The 19,043-nt window shown below is 40.2% G+C and overlaps 1 protein-coding gene across 1 annotated transcript in view; it reads right to left on the bottom strand.

The window, feature by feature from the left end:
• Window positions 1–6,248, bottom strand: part of LOC124135311 (probable methyltransferase-like protein 24) — a 28,740-nt gene extending 22,492 nt beyond the window's left edge. The window contains exon 1 of the mRNA XM_048399003.1: window positions 6,122–6,248. Within this exon, the coding sequence (XP_048254960.1) occupies window positions 6,122–6,135 (14 nt within the window). The 5' untranslated portion in view covers window positions 6,136–6,248. The remainder of the gene's footprint in view (window positions 1–6,121) is intronic.
• Between the last annotated feature and the right edge of the window lie 12,795 nt (window positions 6,249–19,043).

The following is a 19,043-nucleotide window of genomic DNA, read 5'->3' as shown; positions in this document are numbered from 1 at the left end:
TCAAATTTGTTTGGTATGATATATATCTTATAATTATTTTTACCGGCGTATTTTTACCGGTACAGTTCAGCCCCTCTCGAAATAAACTCTCCCCCACCCTACGAAATAACCCCCCCCCGAATACCCCCCCCCCCCCCCCCCCCCCCCCCGGTCGTTTTATAAATACTTGTGTTTGGCTTGTGTTGGGTCTGACTTGGCCCGGACTGTATAAAATCCGCTTTAAACACACAGATGTATCATCAAATGTGTTTACATCTATAGACAAGCCAAACACTTCTGATAGAGACGATGTTGAGAATGTGGAGTGAAAAGGGCTTCACTTTGAGCACTGTGCTTTCTTTAACTACCGCAATATGTGACAATAAAGTGGTATATAGGTAGATATAATACTAGTCGTTAGATATAAAGAATGTTTAGTAACTTTAGAAGTTCTAGCACAGTTATTAACACGTGTCATGTCAGCCCTATGACATTCGCGATTGTCCACTTCCAGAAAACATCCTGTGTTGGTTTAACATATAAAGGTTAATTAGGGATGCCCAACACGTTAATTAATGAAAGACGAGTAGTCAAAACACTGTCATTTCCTGCCCAGGACATCACACCCCTACACGCTAAGGTCGGTGAGAAACATTCTCATCAAAGAAAACACACAGGCAAGACACTGACTTTTTTTCGAGGACTCACGGAACATTTTCTTCCCCGAACTATATATTTATATATAGACTTGTCATGCAGTTCAATAATTGTAATTTTCTAAAACTGCTTTTGCTATGTGGTTACTTTGTGGTATATTTTGATGGAGAATATCAGCTTCTGAACAAGTTTTACTTGCGTGCATGGCTGTTGGCACGTATAAATTTATGTATGTAACCCAGGTAAAGCATGCATATCGGGGAACATGTTAATGTTGGTACAGTTTATCATGTCTTCGGCTTTAGCATTACACATTGGCTTTTCATATTCCTCAAGGTTTTAATGTTTATTTGTTTATGTACTTTTTTATTTATTGTTTTCTCTCCTTTAGTTTTTCTGGGTTAAATATTTATCTAAATATACATTTAGTTACTTGTATGTATGGGGGTGTTTAACAGAAACCTGGTTGCACAATGATATTCTAGCCACTGATACCATTTTTAAATCGTATAGCCTGTATTAAGGAATATATTTTAGATCTTAAATCAAAGTATAACGGACAGCCTGAGCAGGAGGCGCGCATGGATATGTTGACAGTTTTTAAGTAGTTAGTGTTAAAACCGAATGTTTGCGAGGATTAATAAGATTTCTGAATTCAGTTACAACAGTAACCGTACATGTATTTGTTACGTTAAGTAATTTCATTCAAATTTGTTTGGTATGATATATATCTTATAATTATTTTAGGATGGAAGGTACAGTTACCAAATAAAATATATTGAAATATCAATTCATTATGACCATATTTCATAATCTATTTTTTAAAGCAACCCTCCTTACATTAAAGATATCTATTTAAAGAATATAGTACTGAAAGACATTGCAACAAGCCGAATAATCAGGGGGGAGACTTTATACTGAGGGGGGCGCGAAACATATCCGCCCGGGAGAGATTTGATTTCAGAACAGATTCTCCGGGGGAGAATCTGTACCGGTATAAACTCTCCGGGGGGAGAATTTGTACGGGGGAGAGTTTATACCGGGACACCGGCATACACTCCGAACTGCCGGGAAGGCGAAAATCAATCCCTCAGAGTTAGAAATTACGTTCGCCTTACCGGTCATCACAAAAATTCTTATTATGGCAGATGATCGCCTTTCCAGTTCTGGTTAATTACAAAGAAAACACCAATGAAATGAGGACACTATTTAATCTGGGGCAACAAAGTCAATATATAACAAGTATAGTATAACATATCATATATCATGCATGTATTTGAAGATGTATATAGACATACATTTTATCATTTATGTAATAATTCAGTTCATTCCCAGTGCAGTAGATCTGCCACATCGTCAGTGTAGCTCATGTCTAGAGTCAATCACTCGGTATTTTCTCTTCCGAGCAGGTGCTCTTGGGTGAGCGCCTAGCTGCTCAACCCTCACTTCTGTTAGAGATTGTTCACGTTTCAGAAGATTCACTACCTCGAAGATGTTAGGGTGAGTCTTCTGGGCGCTCTTGTTCAGGTGATGATGCCATCCTTCAAGGTTGTTGTTTGTTCTGCGTCCCTGGTTTCCGAAGTGATTCCACAGGTCCTTGCTCCAAGATCCTTCTACCCACGAGTTCAATGGAAGTTAGTAATCACATTCTCTGAGTTCAATTTGTTTTTATCTCTTTCTTCACTTTTCCGTCTCACAACACCCCAGTGTCCTCAATGTATAAGTGTCCGTTGTATACATAACGAGGGTACACATCACTGATCTTTTCATTCGCCTTCCCGGTCCCCATTCCCTTACCCCTCCATTCGCTTTCCCGGCCCGACACCAGTCTGTGTATTGTTAGGGCTTTACAGAACAGCTCCCATGCGGAACCGTGAGAATCAGCTTTTCACAGCACAGCGGCATAAGCCTGTAATCAAAGATACTGAGTCACACTGGATCAAGCAGGTGCTTCAGTTGAGTGGTATAGACATGAATACGTTGACGCCACACAGAACTGGAATGGCGTCGACTAGTGATGCGTTACGACATTCTGTGCCGCTTCAGATTATACTGAAAACGGCAGGGTGGAGTAGTTCTGCGACTTTCTCCAAGTTCCACAACAAACCAGTGACCGACAACACGTTCGCATTGGCCATCCTCGACAATAGCTGAACTATTAAGCATATTATCATGCCATCCAGGAGCCTCGTCACATTCCAAGGACTTGGAAGTAGAAGTTCATAGACTTGCAAGTGGTTGTTTGATATTTCTAATTTGAACGTTTGATTTGTTCCAACTTGCATATTATTTTAAACTCGCTGTCAGTTTATATTCAGCATTCGGTAGCCACCCTGCTAATTACGGAGTTTCAAACGTTTTAAAGTCTGACGCCTGGATCGCTCTGGCTATCTCATAAAGTATTCGCTTTCAAGTCGTATACAACCTTCGACCTTCGCGAGCGAGTTGAATGGTCCATGTCCATCGGAGCGAAATGTAGAATGGTGTATAAGTTGTTTTAATTTGTAAAATACGCGTAGGTTTGATAAATATGATTATAAAACGAATTTCTTTCATTCAAAACTGTCTTCGGAAATAATGCTTGAAAAATAGAGCTGACTTGATGGGAAATGTGACGTTAGCCAGCTGAGACTGTACATGCGGACACACATTGCACCGACTACGTATACAGCTTACATGTAGGCTCTTTGTTCAAGCAGGAATATACAGGAAATGATATGCAACATTTCTCGGTGTACTTGTTACACGTTTGGATGTTATCGGTTCTGCATTCTGAGATACAGTGATGTCAGTATCTTCCACAATTAACAATACATGTATATAATAAAATAAAACAAATTAAATCTCTGCTGGAATGTGTGGTGCCATTCATTCGATCGGGTAAGAATCGTAAACGTCTGACCAGACGAATCAACTATTCACACCCGATACAAAAATACAGCCAGATTTTTTGTAACAGTGTTATTACATGACAATTGAAAATTCTTATTAGCAGGTACATTGAAAGTGACTACATATACGTCATCCCTATTGATCAAATCTGTCAATAAACTGAGAAGCATATCTATCGGAGACACTAAAACTAACGTTAAGTCAACAACATTTATTCAATACTTTATTTACTACAAATCAGAATAGTATAATAATAATAATAATAATAATAATAATAATAATAATATTGCTTCTGTGAGGTGAGGTGAGGTGAGGTGAGGTGAGGTGAGGTGAGGTGAGGTGAGGTGAAATTTGGCTTAACGTCGCGTCCAAGATTATTGCACTTATACAGCGACGTGCATGTACATTTGTACTCAGACACAGGATACAGACACAGTCCTTTTTTAGCCCCTTTATGCCAAGCGTCAGATAGCGTAACAACAAGTACCATCTTTTATCGTCTTTGGTATAACGCGGCCGTAGATCGAACCCCGGACCTTCCGCTCTCCGGGCGGACGCTCTACCACTAGACCACGGAGGCGGTCATATTGCTTCTGTGTGTGAATGCACTTAATATTTGGCATCGCAGTTTTCAGCTTCAGAATGCTCCACACAGGTGGTATATCTGAATTTGTAATGTGTATATGGAAGCACACGTATAGCATGAAAACACTTACTATTCGTCAATAAAGTCAAACAGTCAAACAAGTTTGTGTTGTCCATGCAATATTCTACCCTAGGGAACCGCCTGTGCAGAGACAGGTTGTTTAATACAATATTGCCTCAATTACAATCTATTTCAGTTTGTTTCTACCATTGTCTGTACGATCTTAACATCGGTCTTTAAACCTGATGTCTAATGCATATTCTTTTACAAACAGGACACTTAGCTGATATAAATGATGTAACATCCAGTTGATTTTTCAGTTATCCCAGTTACCGTTTTATCAAACAAGAGGACTGTATACGACATACGTCAATCTGTTAACGAAGCTTATACAATTAATATTTTGAAAAAGACAGTTAAACGACAGTATTGTATGGTAGACAGATTGACATCCGTTGTCAACGAGACTTGCGTGCATCACTAGGTTATAACAATGGTAGTGGCCTTGTAGAATGTAACTATATACTCTAGGATCTATGTGGCCAGTGACGGACGCAATTGACTCTCCTGCCACAAGGAAAAAAGGAAATTTGTTAATCCAATTCGCCCCTCTCCTTACTCCAACGGGTAACATACTCATTCAAACAGCCTGTGTTCACTCACACACGTTATCTGTAAAACCTGTTGCGTTTAACAGGTGTCCTAAATCCATATTACTGAACTTCTTTCTTACCCTCCCATTTTTACAACCATCTACAGCGTATCTATCAGCCCAGTTGAATAAAGCGACAAAACCCTTTCGATATCCAATAGAAATCTCTGCATAAAGCAGAGTCGGTTTACAATTCCGACTATATCATGAGCACGTGTTTATAAATCACTATCAAATAGTAAATTTCCAGGTGTTCACTGGTTACATACAGTGTAAGTAAAGATACGTCTCTGATGCTGTACTGGGACCCTATATATCGTTTATGTGACCTATAAGTTAATGTGCACTCATGCAATCAATGCCAAGGAGGAATAAATACCGCCCCCACCCTGCACCATTGTGCCCCGGGAAGGGTGTCTTAATGCAAACAGAGCGTGTCAAAGAAGCATTGAAAATGAAATGTTTTGAAAATATGTACACACCCAAACCACTGAAAATAGCGGACATATTGTTGAGTGCGGCGTTAAAAACACACATAAAGAAAACGAAATAAACGTTTTTGATTTTACTTCGAAGATGTCAAACAGACACTAATTGAAAACAGTATCTTGAAAGGAAAAAGTTTGTTTCGTAAAGTTTCAAATAATAAACGACAACAGTGGGAAGATCGTCAGCCAATAATGACAAGGATTGTATAGTATTTGGGCGTAAAATTAAATCTCTGTTAATGTTAATGGTAGGTAATGTTTCGTTTATAACGCTCGATAATTGGTTTGAATACTTCAAAAGTTATTAAATTCAATATGTGTAGATCAGCAAACATTTGATGATAATATTACTGATTTCATTATGAACCATGCTATTTAAGAATGTGCTCGTTGTTATAAGTCGTTAGTGTTAGTCGCCTTTTAGGGCAAGTTGCTAAAGACCTATTCCTCCCCGGAATCTTCACGGGTCCTTCTAGGGGCACATGAGTCTCTATTTGGCTTTGTTGGGCACGAATGCCACTGATAATACAGTTCCTCCTATTTTTCAGTAGTAAATCCCGCAGAGTAAAGGATTTTCGTGAACGACCACTGGCGTTGCACTACCAATACATTCAACACGAATAACATCGCAGCCATTTTATATCATTGTGCCGAGCCAAGCGCGACCAGGACATCGCTATTACATGAACCGACAACGCAACACATATTCTGAAACACATATGGCAAATGACGCAGTTAGGAACAATTCTACTTATAATGATACAGAAGAAGTAGTTGACGGAACTGAATACATTCTGTAGCACCTACCTTATAGAAACCATGTCTGTAAACAAGGAAATGGGAGATACGTCACTATCCACGCAGAAAAGAGCCCAAACTGAATCACTGAAGCCCGTAGTGTGTGTGTATGGGGTGGGTCTGGTTCTTGGTGGCCAGTTCATCATTCACTAGACTTACATTTGGGCTCCCTTTTCCTCAGTATAGTCGTCGCTATATTAACGTTAAATTTTAAATTCTAACTCACTTATTATAGTAATAGTAATATTACAGTAATGTTTCATTTCAATTATATTTCAGAGTAATCAGCACCGGATTGTCGACAGATTGTCTCCCATGGTGTCCTTCGACATTCTCTTTGTGCTGCCTGACCAAGCTGTTGCAAGTTCTGGAAACTCTGAGGTCGGTTGCGAACCCTTTGACCCAGAACATCCCAAAGGTGTTCAATTGGTGACATGTCTAGAGATTTGGCTGGCCAGGGCAATGTTGTGACCCCTCGCTGTCTCAGACAGTCGGTAGCAACATGAGTCTGGGAGGACGTGCGTTGTCATCCTGGAACTCAAGGTTCTGACCTTCGCACTGGGGAAATGGCAAGACCACTGGACTTTCAGTTTGGTCCACATAACGTTGACTGGTCATATACCCCTGCACGATCATCAGATTCGTTGTGTTGTCGTATGTGATGCCAGCGCCGACCATGACGCTACGCTACGTGCTCTTTGACTGCTGAAGAACATGGCTTCATCAGAAAACATGGTATGTCTTCAATGCCGCTGTTGACGACCTCTAAACGGCAGTGCCCACTGTTGTCTGAAGCGCTTGTGTGCCACAGTTAGACGCGTACTCTGACAGGACGTCTTGTTTTCAGACCCGAAGTCTTCAACCTGTTTCGTATCGTTGACTTCGAAAGACGGATTCCTGTGGCAGCCCTCAAGTTGTACCTCAGGTCTGGTGCAGAAGCGAATGTCTTACTCAACGCAATGGTGCGCACATACCGAACTAGACTAACATTTAGTCTTTGAAATCTTATATCACAAAATATCCTTCTTGACTCTAAAAATAAACAAAACTATATCCCTATGCTGTTTTCATAGACTGTGGAACAGAGCTAGCTAGAGCTGGCTAGACTTGCTTTTGTATGCGTTTCTTGATTGTTTTTAAAAAAAATAAACAGATAAGACATAATATACAACACTATATAACTGAGCCATCCCTTACGGGATTATGAGAGATGTAATTATATACATATAATATTTAGCATAAAATATAATACACACTGTAATAATCCATACACACACGAACTCCTAAAGTCAAAAACATACTTGCAGGTTTTGGCACAAACTTTCATAATATTAGGGCAAGACATGAATATTTTCAGGGGCTGTAATAAAGTCAGGATAAAACTGACAACATAATGCAAACATATCTATTGTTAAATGCTTGTAAAGTTGGACACTGGAGTAACACATGCATCTCATCCTCCACAGAATCCGGGCAGTTGAATTGGTTCGTTCTTTATACGGTTTGTTGCAGTACCGTCCCGTTTCTTCATGGAGGGGTGGTGTTCCACATCTGAACAGGGAGAGAACTCGCCTGTGGCTCCATGGTATGTCACATGTCAAGGTTCTACTACATCAAATCAGAACAAGTTAGGACAGTGCGGTTACCGTAGGGTGCAGCCTTCAGTGCAGGTCGAGATATATCTGCAGGCTGTGATTGGAGGATATTCTGTAAGATTTTTATGTCTTTTAAATATACATCCATCCAGTTATTAAAACCGACCATGTTTTTTCTATATTTAGTACGGTCTTTTTCAACATGATGACTTGTGCTGAATGTGACCACAGCTATTTTCAAGTAGGTGACACTTGGTGCGAAACTGGGGGTGGTGTTCAGCTTCCTGTACTCGGAAAAGGAGCTGGCTATTGTAAGCTAGTATTTTTTGTTTTTTTTATAGCTGCTCTAAGGCCAAACTGTGCACACACGTATAGAAAATAGTTGTTGAATGCTTAGTTGTTTAAAAAAATAAATATAACGCCACTTTAGAAATCTACGGGAAAACATTTGGTTGTCAAGCATAATTCAGCTCCAAAGTTAGACTCGAAGGTTAGATACTGTCAACGTTTATTACCTCCCTTGCCTCGTCAACTCTCGGGACAATCAAGCTCCTGGTTCCAAGCACCAATGAAATTGTTGATTATAGCGTTTAAAAAAGTTGTAACAACATACTTGTATCAAACAGTTCTAACAAGTTTAGCGATTTAAATTTTGAGTGAACTCGTTTAATTTAGTTTTTCTTATTATACAGACCCATACAGTAAGCTGGAGCTTGTGTTTGTTTGTTTGTTTGTTTGTTGTTTAACGCCGCACTCAGCAATATTCCAGCTATATGTAAATAATCGAGTCTGGACCAGACAATCCAGTGATTGATATCATGAGCATCGATCAACGCAATTGGGATCGATGACATGCATCAACCAAGTCAGCGAGACTGACCACCCGATCCCGTTAGTCGCCTCTTACGACAAGCATAGTATCGCCTTTTACGGCAAGCATGGGTTGCTGAAGACTTATTCTATCCCGGATCTTCACTGGTCCTTGAGCTTGTGACATAGCAGCAGTATGCTTTATACAGACAGACACTCATGGGTTCACCAGACACATTAAAATATACAATAGAATATATTTTTCGGAAAATATTGTAAAATACCCTTGACCAATCGCTCAGCGACTTATGAGAATATATGAGAAATATTCATTTGACTATGTTTAAAACATAAAACCATAAGTTTTAATATATAACACATTGTAAATTATTTGTATAAAATATGTCGTCGTTTACATAGTATGTCCTGGCAGGTTCTGGAAATTATACATTTGTTTCTTTGTTTTTAATAATAATAATAACAATAGATCCCACCACCCTTGTGTCACAATCGCTTCTGAGCCACATAGAGAAAAGTAACCATCAGAGGACCATTTCACTTCCAGCGACGAAGACTTTTATTCTTACAGATAAATTACATGATAAGTTGAATATGTGTACAGGAGGCAGAGGTTCGGACAAGCATTCTGATGTGAGAAAATAAGCCAACAACACAGCAATAACTTACAATTTAACTTCAGGTTCCACAACACAGCAATAACTTACAAAGTAACTTCAGGTTCAACAACACAGCAATAACTTACAAAGTAACTTCAGGTTCCACAACACAGCAATAACTTACAATGTAACTTCAGGTTCCACAACACAGCAATAACTTAGAATGTAACTTCAGGTTCCACAACACAGCAATAACTTACAAAGTAACTTCAGGTTCCACAACACAGCAATAACTTACAAAGTAACTTCAGGCTCCGCAACACAGCAATAACTTACAATGTAACTTCAGGTTCCACAACACAGCAATAACTTACAATGTAACTTCAGGCTCCACAACACAGCAATAACTTACAATGCAACTTCAGGTTCCACAACACAGCAATAACTTACAATTGAACTTCAGGCTCCACAACACAGCAATAACTTACAATTGAACTTCAGGTTCCACAACACAGCAATAACTTACAATGTAACTTCAGGCTCCACAACACAGCAATAACTTACAATGTAACTCCAGGTTCCACAACACAGCAATAACTTACAATGTGACTTCAGGCTCCATAACACAGCTATAACTTACAATGTAACTTCAGGTTCCACAACACAGCAACAACTTACAATGTAACTTCAGGCTCCAGTTGCTGCATTACATAAAACAACTACTTTGTAGCTACAGGATCCAGTCCAAAACAAGCCGAATCAATGAGTTGTGTGTCATTTCCTTTTCTTTTATGACTATATACTTTTAGTTATGGTGTCTTTACTCAGCTAACCTAATATGGCACCGTATACGGCAACTACAGACACCATAACGAATTTATTAGGCCGAAAAGTTATATCCATATCGCTACTAGCAAAGCATTTGACAGCCATTGCTGACGTCAAAGGGAGACCACTCTTCAAATCTTAGAGGCCAAACCTTGTTGAAAATTATAATCTTTATCAATAAAGTCACGAACGTGATCTTAAATGTCCTTGCACATCACAATCAATGATAGGAAAACACAAAACCATGTCAAATAACAAATTTCGGTACCAGAATTTCCATGTGAAATGTGAGGTGGGTGTTGGAAAATCCAAGATGGCTGTTACTGACGGTATACGGGCTCATCTGGGGTCAGTAGTTCTGCTCTCTGATTGGTCAATCTCACTTTGGGGCATAATACTTTTCGTTATGGTGTCTTTAGTTGCCGTATACGGTGTCATATTAGAGAAGCTGAAAAATATTGGGCGAGGCGTCAGCTAACCTAATATGACACCATATAGGTAACTAAAAACACCATAACGAATTTATTATGCCGAAAAGTTTACAATATTTGTTATCTTTGTCGCACAGGTCATGTCAAAACTTAAAACTTAACACTTACAACCTAAGATGTTAAGGGTCAAAGGGAAACTACTCTTCAAACCTCAGAGGTCAAACCTTGTTCATAATTTTAACTTTATATAATGTTAAATTTAGCGGGGTTAAATCTACAGGTAACCTAGCTCTACATTGAAAACACAGTATGTTTATCTCCATTCTACCATGACTAAATAAAATGCGAACTCTTTGGTGTTAGCAAATATACTGAGTGAAGCGTCATGGGTTGAGTTCAGTGTTTTGAATGCGTTATCGATCTGAATTACGGAATCACCGAAAAAAATATATGGTGCTGTATATCCTCAAGCAGTTTATACCGTAATACTTCAATCGAACATATGACAGGCATTGAAAGCATATAAGCATGGCAACTTGGTAAGCAAACATGAGGTGGGCATCCGTAAAGAAAACAAAGCAAGCTTTGCAAGGCTTTCGCTCTACATCGCACGTCACCATTATGACGTCATGCCGCTCATTGTGACGCAAAAGATATGACGTCACAGTCATATATAGAGAAGCGCCAAAATTCCAAGCTCTCTGTTGTCTCCAAAACGTAAATACATTCCCTTTGTTGATTTCTGTCGTGTTTTTCTGCACAAAATGTATTGCCACACATCCTTTGTATATTGTATTAACCGCATCTGTGCATTTTGTAACCTGTAATTGCAGATATAATTATTTGAATAAGCCTACCGACAATGACTGAAAATAGTACCATTCTACGAATATTAGCTTCCGCGGTGAAGCTGCCGTCAAACCAGCTGTTTCAATCAGAGGAGGTTTATTGTGATTTAATAGCCTCTGATTGACCAATCAGAATCGAGTAAATTCCAAATTCATGGTAGAATGTCGAATAATAAAGCATCATATTACTTGACGAGGGCCCATTATCTAGCCCGGATTTAGGTTTGTTCTATAGATGCTCAATAAAACCAGATGAATTACATTGGAACTAAATGGACCTACATTGTATAACTATTCTCATCTCTGCGGGCGCTCGGTATCCCTGAAAAGTCTGTAAACAAATTTCACAATTGCGTATTGTCTGTGAGTGAGTGAGTTGGGTTTAACGCCGCTTTTAACAGTTTTCCAGTTATATCGCGGCGTGTCAGCTTAATGTGGGAGGAAAGCCCGAAGTGATGCAGGTCTCAGACGTTTACCACTTCGGTGAAACCCACGAGCACGGGTATGGTGCTGACAAACCTAGAAACATAATCGGGGCGAACCGGGATTCGAACCCATAATCATAGGTTTCTGGCGTGTCCAAGGTACGCAACTCTGCACAGCGAATCGCGGCGCCTTAGACGACTGGGCCACCCGTGCCCCCGTATTGTCTGTGAATATAATTAAAATATGCTCGCTTTTGCTACTGGGTTACCCATGTCGTAAGAGGCGACTAACGGGATCGGGTGGTCAGGCTCGCTGATTTGGTTGATGTATGTCATCCTATTCCAATGATGTCAATGATGTCAGTCACTGGATTGTCTGGTCCAGACTCTATCATTTACCGCCGTCATACCGCTGGAATATTACTGAATAAACAACAAATAAACATACTTAACTTGACTGTTACATACGAATCATTTGCCAGACGTTTTAATTTAGAACAAACAAAACAAGAATGTAGATATTATATTTATACATACTAATAATGTATAGAATATGTATTTCCCGTTGCGTTCACGTTAATGCAGACATTATGTATGAGGTGAGGTGAGGTGAGGTGAGGTGAGGTGAGGTGAGGTGAAATTGGGTTAAACGCCGCGTCCAAGATTATTGCACTTATATAGCGACGTGCATGTACGTGTGTGTGTTTGTGTGGCTGCTTGTAGTCTGGACTGATGCCGATTTATAGTGCTAGCTCACTGAGAAACTATGCCGCAGTTTAACATGAATACCCCACTCAGACACAGTATACTGACTCCGAGCCGACTAGTCCTTGTTTTATCCCCTTAATGCCGAGCGCCAGACAGGGTAACAACAAGTACCATCTTTAAATGTCTTTTGGTATGACGCGGCAGGGGATCGAACCCCGGGCCTTCCGCTCTCCGGGCGGATGCTCTACCACTAGACCACGGAGGCGGTGTGGGTGGTGAGGCTCGCTGACGTGGCTGATGCATGTCATTGTTAATTAGATCGATGCTCATGGTGTCATTCTCCTAATTATCTCGTCCAGCCTCAATTATTTTCAGACTGTCGCCAAATAGCTGGCATATTGCTTCCAGTAATCCAGTGGCCCAGTAATCTGTGGTGCCGCAATTCAGTGTCCAGAGTTGCGTCCCACGGGCACGCCAGAAACCTATGATCATGGGTTCGAATCCCAGTTCGCTCTGGTTATTTTTCTAGGTTTGTCAGCACCATACCCGTGCTCGTGGTAAATGTCTGAGACAGGCATCACTTCGGGCTTTCCTCCCACGTCAAGCTGACACGCCGTGATATTACTGGAGTAAATGTCAAAACGGCGTAGAACCAAATTAACTACCTTATTGCCTTAGTTGCTAAAGACATGGACTTTCCTCAAGACAAATACGATGCGACGTGGAAGTAACTAGTTTCAATAACCAGAGGCAATGTACTCGTACAGGGAGAAAGAGTACCAATTTGTTACGAGTTAAAATGAACATTTCCAACAATATTATAGTTTGTTTTTACTTGTCAAACAATGGAGGGAAATCAAAGCGACAAGCAATATCTGCCAAAAGCAGAATCTATAGTAGGATTCCGACTATATCATAAGCATGTGTTTATGAATCACTATCAGATAGTAATGATACCAGGTGCGAAGTCAAAATAGGGATAGCATCGGGCATTGGAAAAAACAAACTTCCTGTAGGCCGTTGAAGTTTACCAGTTTTCATATAAAAGAGAAAACAAAACATTCGCATAATCATAAAAAAATATCTGCGAAAGTAGACACCATGAACAATAGCCGTGAAGATCCGAGATAGAATTTATCTTCAGCAACCCATGCATGTAAGGGGCGAGTATCGGGATCGGATGGTCAGGTTCGGTGAATTGGTGATGCATCGTGTCCAAATTCGTTCAGTCGAAACATGCCAACTGCCACGTGAGTGATGTCAAACACGCAGGGTGTTGATTAATCAGCGATGGAGAGCAATTACTTAGGTATGGATTGTGCCAGATTGCTTTCTCCACTGATTGTGCACTGCGTGGTTAAGAGAAACGAATTTCCTTCGAAGTCATACGAACAGTTTGACCTGCGGCACAGCTGTGTGTGAGCTACACAGATGTTGTTGGTAGGATTATGTCTCTATTATCTGCTATACTAACATCGATAGGAACTTACCCAAAATAGTATTCCATTGTACATTGTGATTTTATATGAAGCAAGAAGAAGAAAATATTTTTTTAACGTGTCACTGGATGCATAAAAAACAGTAACATGGCAAATATGGCATGAATTAAAAATACATCCACCGGCGAGCATTGGCCAACGAGACACGAATATATGTGTTACACAGATAGTTAAAATATAAAATATACATCAATGTATAGTGATATGATATTAACAGAGTGTGTGACAACGACGCTTATACATTTTATAATAGTATTAGCGCTAACTTATCACATAGTGAATCATTATTCATTATATAATTAAACTGGTTTGTTGGATTAAGTTGTAGGCAGGAGGGATCTAAACTAGAAAATATACAAATTGTAACGTAGGTCTGAGTGAAGATCACATGTTACAAGAAAGTGTATTTCATCTTCAACACAGTTGGTACAAAACTTGCAGAGTCTATTTTGTGGTGGCACGTTGTTCTGTGCACAGATCACATATCAGGCGAAGTTAAGCAACGTCGGTCTCGGAGAGTAGTTGGATGGGTGACCACGTTCAGCAGCTTGACTCTTGAGAGTTTCTAGGACTTCGGTCCTGCCCCACACTGAAGCACATGTGGTGTCTCCTTAGGCAAGTGACTTTGTTCGAATTGTGCCTCTGTTCACCCTAGGGAGCTGAGAAAGAAAATCGAGGCTCACTGATCCACTGACCGGGGTAATAATAGTGTAGCGCTATGAGCCATCACTTGGTGAATGGAATCTGGCGCACAAAAAATGCACTTATTGTTATTATTATTAAAGGTGTTACAGGTTTATACCTGGAATAAAATGACAATTTAGAAAATATTTAGAACATACAAATACCCATGTCAATGAAAACCCTGACACTGCAGGCATACAGAAATGATTTAGTATTATGTATCACCAGTATGTATCATGACGCACTCAACCCTTGTTATAGAAAATATAACGCCAATTCCAGAGAGAGACAGTTTCCACTTTATTAAAAAACGGGGGCACGGATGGCCTAGTCGTCTAAGGCGCCGCGATTCGCTGTGCAGAGTTGCGTCCCTTGGACACGGGGTTCGAATCCCGGTTCGCCCCGATTATGTTTCTAGGTTTGTCAGCACCATACCCGTGCTCGTGGGTTTCACCGAAGTGGTAAACGTCTGAGACCTGCATCACTTCGGGCTTTCCTCCCACATTAAGCTGACACGCCGCGATATAACTGGAATACTGTTAAAAGCGGCATTAAACCCAACTCACTCACTCACTATTAAGAAAACAGGTTTCATTGGGCGTAAATGTAAAACAATTGACGGTGCTCACTGCAAATGAATGATAACACCGTGTCCGCAAAAAGAGTAAGCCGAAACCGTAAGCTCTTCGAATTCTTGCTTGTAAGCTGGGACCTTGTCAATATTAAAATAAATCCCAGAAAGAACATAGCTGGTTCAAGAAATTTGTATTCAATTTTCTAAATATAACATTTCCATAATCATAAGAAATGTCTGTCACAAGCAAAGTCTATTGTTGAAAAGCTTGTGTCTGTCAGTCACCATCAGCCTAGGCCCAAATCACTCTAGATTGATCTCAGTCTAGGCCCAAGTCATTCTAGAATCATCTCAATGAAGGCCCAAATCACCCTAGAGTCACTCTAGAATGATCTCAGCCTTGGCCCAAATCATTCTGGAGTGATCTCAGCCTAGGCCTTAATCACTCTAGAGTGATCTCAGCCTTGGTCCAAATCATTCTGGAGTGATCTCAGCCTGGGCCCAAATCATTCTGGAGTGATCTCAGCCTGGGCCCAAATCACACCAGAGTGATTTGAGCCGGGGATTGAGTTGGGCTTCGTACACTGGTACAATCAGAACCACAGAAATATGAAATCACACATTTTATAATCATCAAATCCAACTGTAGGCTGGAACTATCCTATGAATACACAGTGTCTTTTAGAAAGTGGTCAGTTAAATAAATGTTATATTTGGAATAACTTTCTTGTACTTGTTTGGGTCGAGTCCTATGGAACTATCCTTCACTGAAATCATCACTAGACTCACGGGGCAGTGACAGTGGTCCTGTATATATACCTGTACTACAATCAGGGAATTACCTGGGTCCATCTATTTTCAAGTCCAGGGGACGTAATGAACGTAGTTGAAAACGATCCTATGATTAACATCTTGCCTTTTTAAAACGAGAATATTCCGATGTACATGATGCTGTCCCAATTTTTGTACGTTTCTATCATTAATCAGCTTGGTTCAAATATCGAAAACATATTTCACGAAAATCAGCAAGTTTGACCCATTTTTCCATACCAAAGCTTTGTTTTGATTTATAATAAAATCTGTCATTCTGATTTTGAAGAAACAACAAGTGATCTTATATCTTCTATCCTAAATATGCATGTCTAGTAGAGCAGATCACTCAAAATATTAAAAAACACATTAGAAAGCCTACAAACCCTATCCACTTTCTGCCAAATTAAACAAATAGACATGAAATCTTCCGAGGGGAGTTTCTAAAAGATCCCATTACGATAAATTATAAAAGGGTAAAGGTTAGTTTGCCTTTAGGTATAAAAGAGAAATGAAGCATATAATTAGTGATACTATAGGAGAACATAATCGGTGAATCCCTCCTGAAGGCGTATTTCACACTCTAGATACATAGCCAACGCAGGTCAAAGGCCCTGTTCCACAAAGCGATCATAACGCTAAGGTGGTCGTAACTCCCATACTTTAACATAGACTGACGACAATCGTAGCGCTACAGTCGCTTTGTGGAACGGCGCCATGATGTTTAGCGTATTGTGCGTATCGCCGTGTTACTAAGCTGCTTTCAGGTGCAGAAGGACCGGCTCATTTACCGGCTTTACCCACTCTAGAGTGATTTAGGCCCAGGTTGAGATATGAGGGTGATGTGGGCCTTGGCTCAGATCATCCCTCATATGCTCATACTATTCCACCCGGGCAGGCCCAAATGACCCCCGGGGCCCAAATCACCCCCTTTAAAATTTCAAATGTTTGATTGTACGTTCTGGCATGTTTGTATATGAAGTTAATGATATATTAAACCACTTATGTTTATTGGTAGTTTATTTTATGCTTACAGAATATGCTATTAATATTTTATTTTTTCATTGGAAACTATTTTATGACATATGGTACCTTTCTGTACGGATTGATAAGGTGCGGTTACAGTACATGTTTCCTTCAAACAAACACACGCAAACTTTCAAAAATGACACAATTCGTGTGCATAATTGGAATCCCAAATGTCCACTCCGTGTGCACTAACTGTTACAGATATCAACACTCTCAGTTAATGCGTTCAACATGTACATACATTTCATACATAATGTATTGACATGGTCCCAGCTGGCAAACAAGAGTTCTAAGAGCTGACTGTCTCAACACTCTTAGTTAATGTTACAGATATCAACACTCTTAGTTAATGTTACAGATATCAACACTCTTAGTTAATGCGTCCTACATGCACATATAGTCAACAGACACTACAAGACTGTAGGTCACAAAGTACTGTTTGTATTTTTATTATTGTATTTGTAAATAAATAAACGAGGATCAGAGGAAGATTGGAACTATAGGTGGAACCAGGTGATGGGAGAATACGACATAAGTGTGTTGATTTTACATGTACATGTCATGTAAAGAGCATACATTGTTCAATTATAATATCCTCTGATTTCTAGTATTATGAAATTATTAATATTCCTCAAAATGAAGGACCAGGTGAATTATACACTTTTAAAAAGAAACGCAGAGGCGATTTTAGATGTATATTTTCTATATCATATAAATACTCAACATATCGATTGTTCAAAATTTGCACACATCATTTCATTGACACAGGTTCCATATGACGTAGCCATATGAATCTGTCTTGTGCTCCAGTTGAAATACGTGGTCGACCGGTTCTGGGAAAGTCCTGTGTTGTCCCGGATGTCTGATAACGGTTCCTGTGTATATATCTGTCACCACAAAGTAGTACCGCATCGTACCTTCGTACCATCGCACTGTTCTATTGTGTCACCACATCGTAGTACCGCATCGTACCTTCGTATCATCTCAGTGTTCTATTGTGTCACTACATCGTAGTACCGCATCGTACCTTCGTACCATCGCACTGTTCTATTGTGTCACTACATCGTAGTACCGCATCGTACCTTCGTACCATCGCACTGTTCTATTGTGTCAGCACATCGTAGTACCGCATCGTACCTTCGTATCATCTCAGTGTTCTATTGTGTCACTACATCGTAGTACCGCATCGTACCTTCGTACCATCGCACTGTTCTATTGTGTCAGCACATCGTAGTACCGCATCGTACCTTCGTACCGTCACATTGTTCTTTTGTGTAACTGCACCGTAGTACCGCATCGTACCTTCGTATCATCGCAGTGTCCTATTGTGTCACTGCATCGTAGTACCGCATCGTACCTTCGTACCATCTTACTGTTCTATTGTGTCACCACATCGTAGTACCACATCGTACTTTCGTAACATCTCACTGTTCTATTGTGTCACCACATCGTAGTACCACATCGTACCTTCGTACCATCTTACTGTTCTATTGTGTCACTGCACCGTAGTACCGCATCGTACCTTCGTATCATCGCAGTGTCCTATTGTGTCACTGCATCGTAGTACCGCATCGTACCTTCGTACCATCGCAGTGTTCTATTGTGTCACCACATCGTAGTACCACATCGTACCTTCGTACCATCTAACTGTTCTATTGTGTCACTGCACCGTAGTACCGCATCGTACCTTCGTATCATCGCAGTGTTCTATTGTGTCACCACATCGTAGTACCGCATCGTACCTTCGTACCATCGTACCATCTTACTGTTCTATTGTGTCACTACATCGTAGTACCGTACGTACCTTCGTATCATCGCAGTGTTCTATTGTGTCACCACATCGTAGTACCGCATCGTACCTTCGAACCATCTTACTGTTCTATTGTGTCACTACACCGTAGTACCGCATCGTACCTTCGTATCATCGCAGTGTTCTATTGTGTTACTGCACCGCAGTATCGCACGTGTTAGTACTGCCAACATGTCTATTTTATCATATGTCTTTAACACGTTAATAAGAAGGCAGGAAATAGCAGAAATCTGTATTCGGTATACAAGCAAAAGGCTCATATG

This window comes from Haliotis rufescens, unplaced genomic scaffold (genome assembly GCF_023055435.1).
Source record: "Haliotis rufescens isolate VD_foot unplaced genomic scaffold, xgHalRufe1.0.p SCAF_19, whole genome shotgun sequence".
Taxonomy (NCBI): domain Eukaryota; kingdom Metazoa; phylum Mollusca; class Gastropoda; order Lepetellida; family Haliotidae; genus Haliotis; species Haliotis rufescens.
The sequence above is the reverse complement of the archived record's forward strand: the minus strand, read 5'-3'. Positions and strand labels throughout refer to the sequence as shown.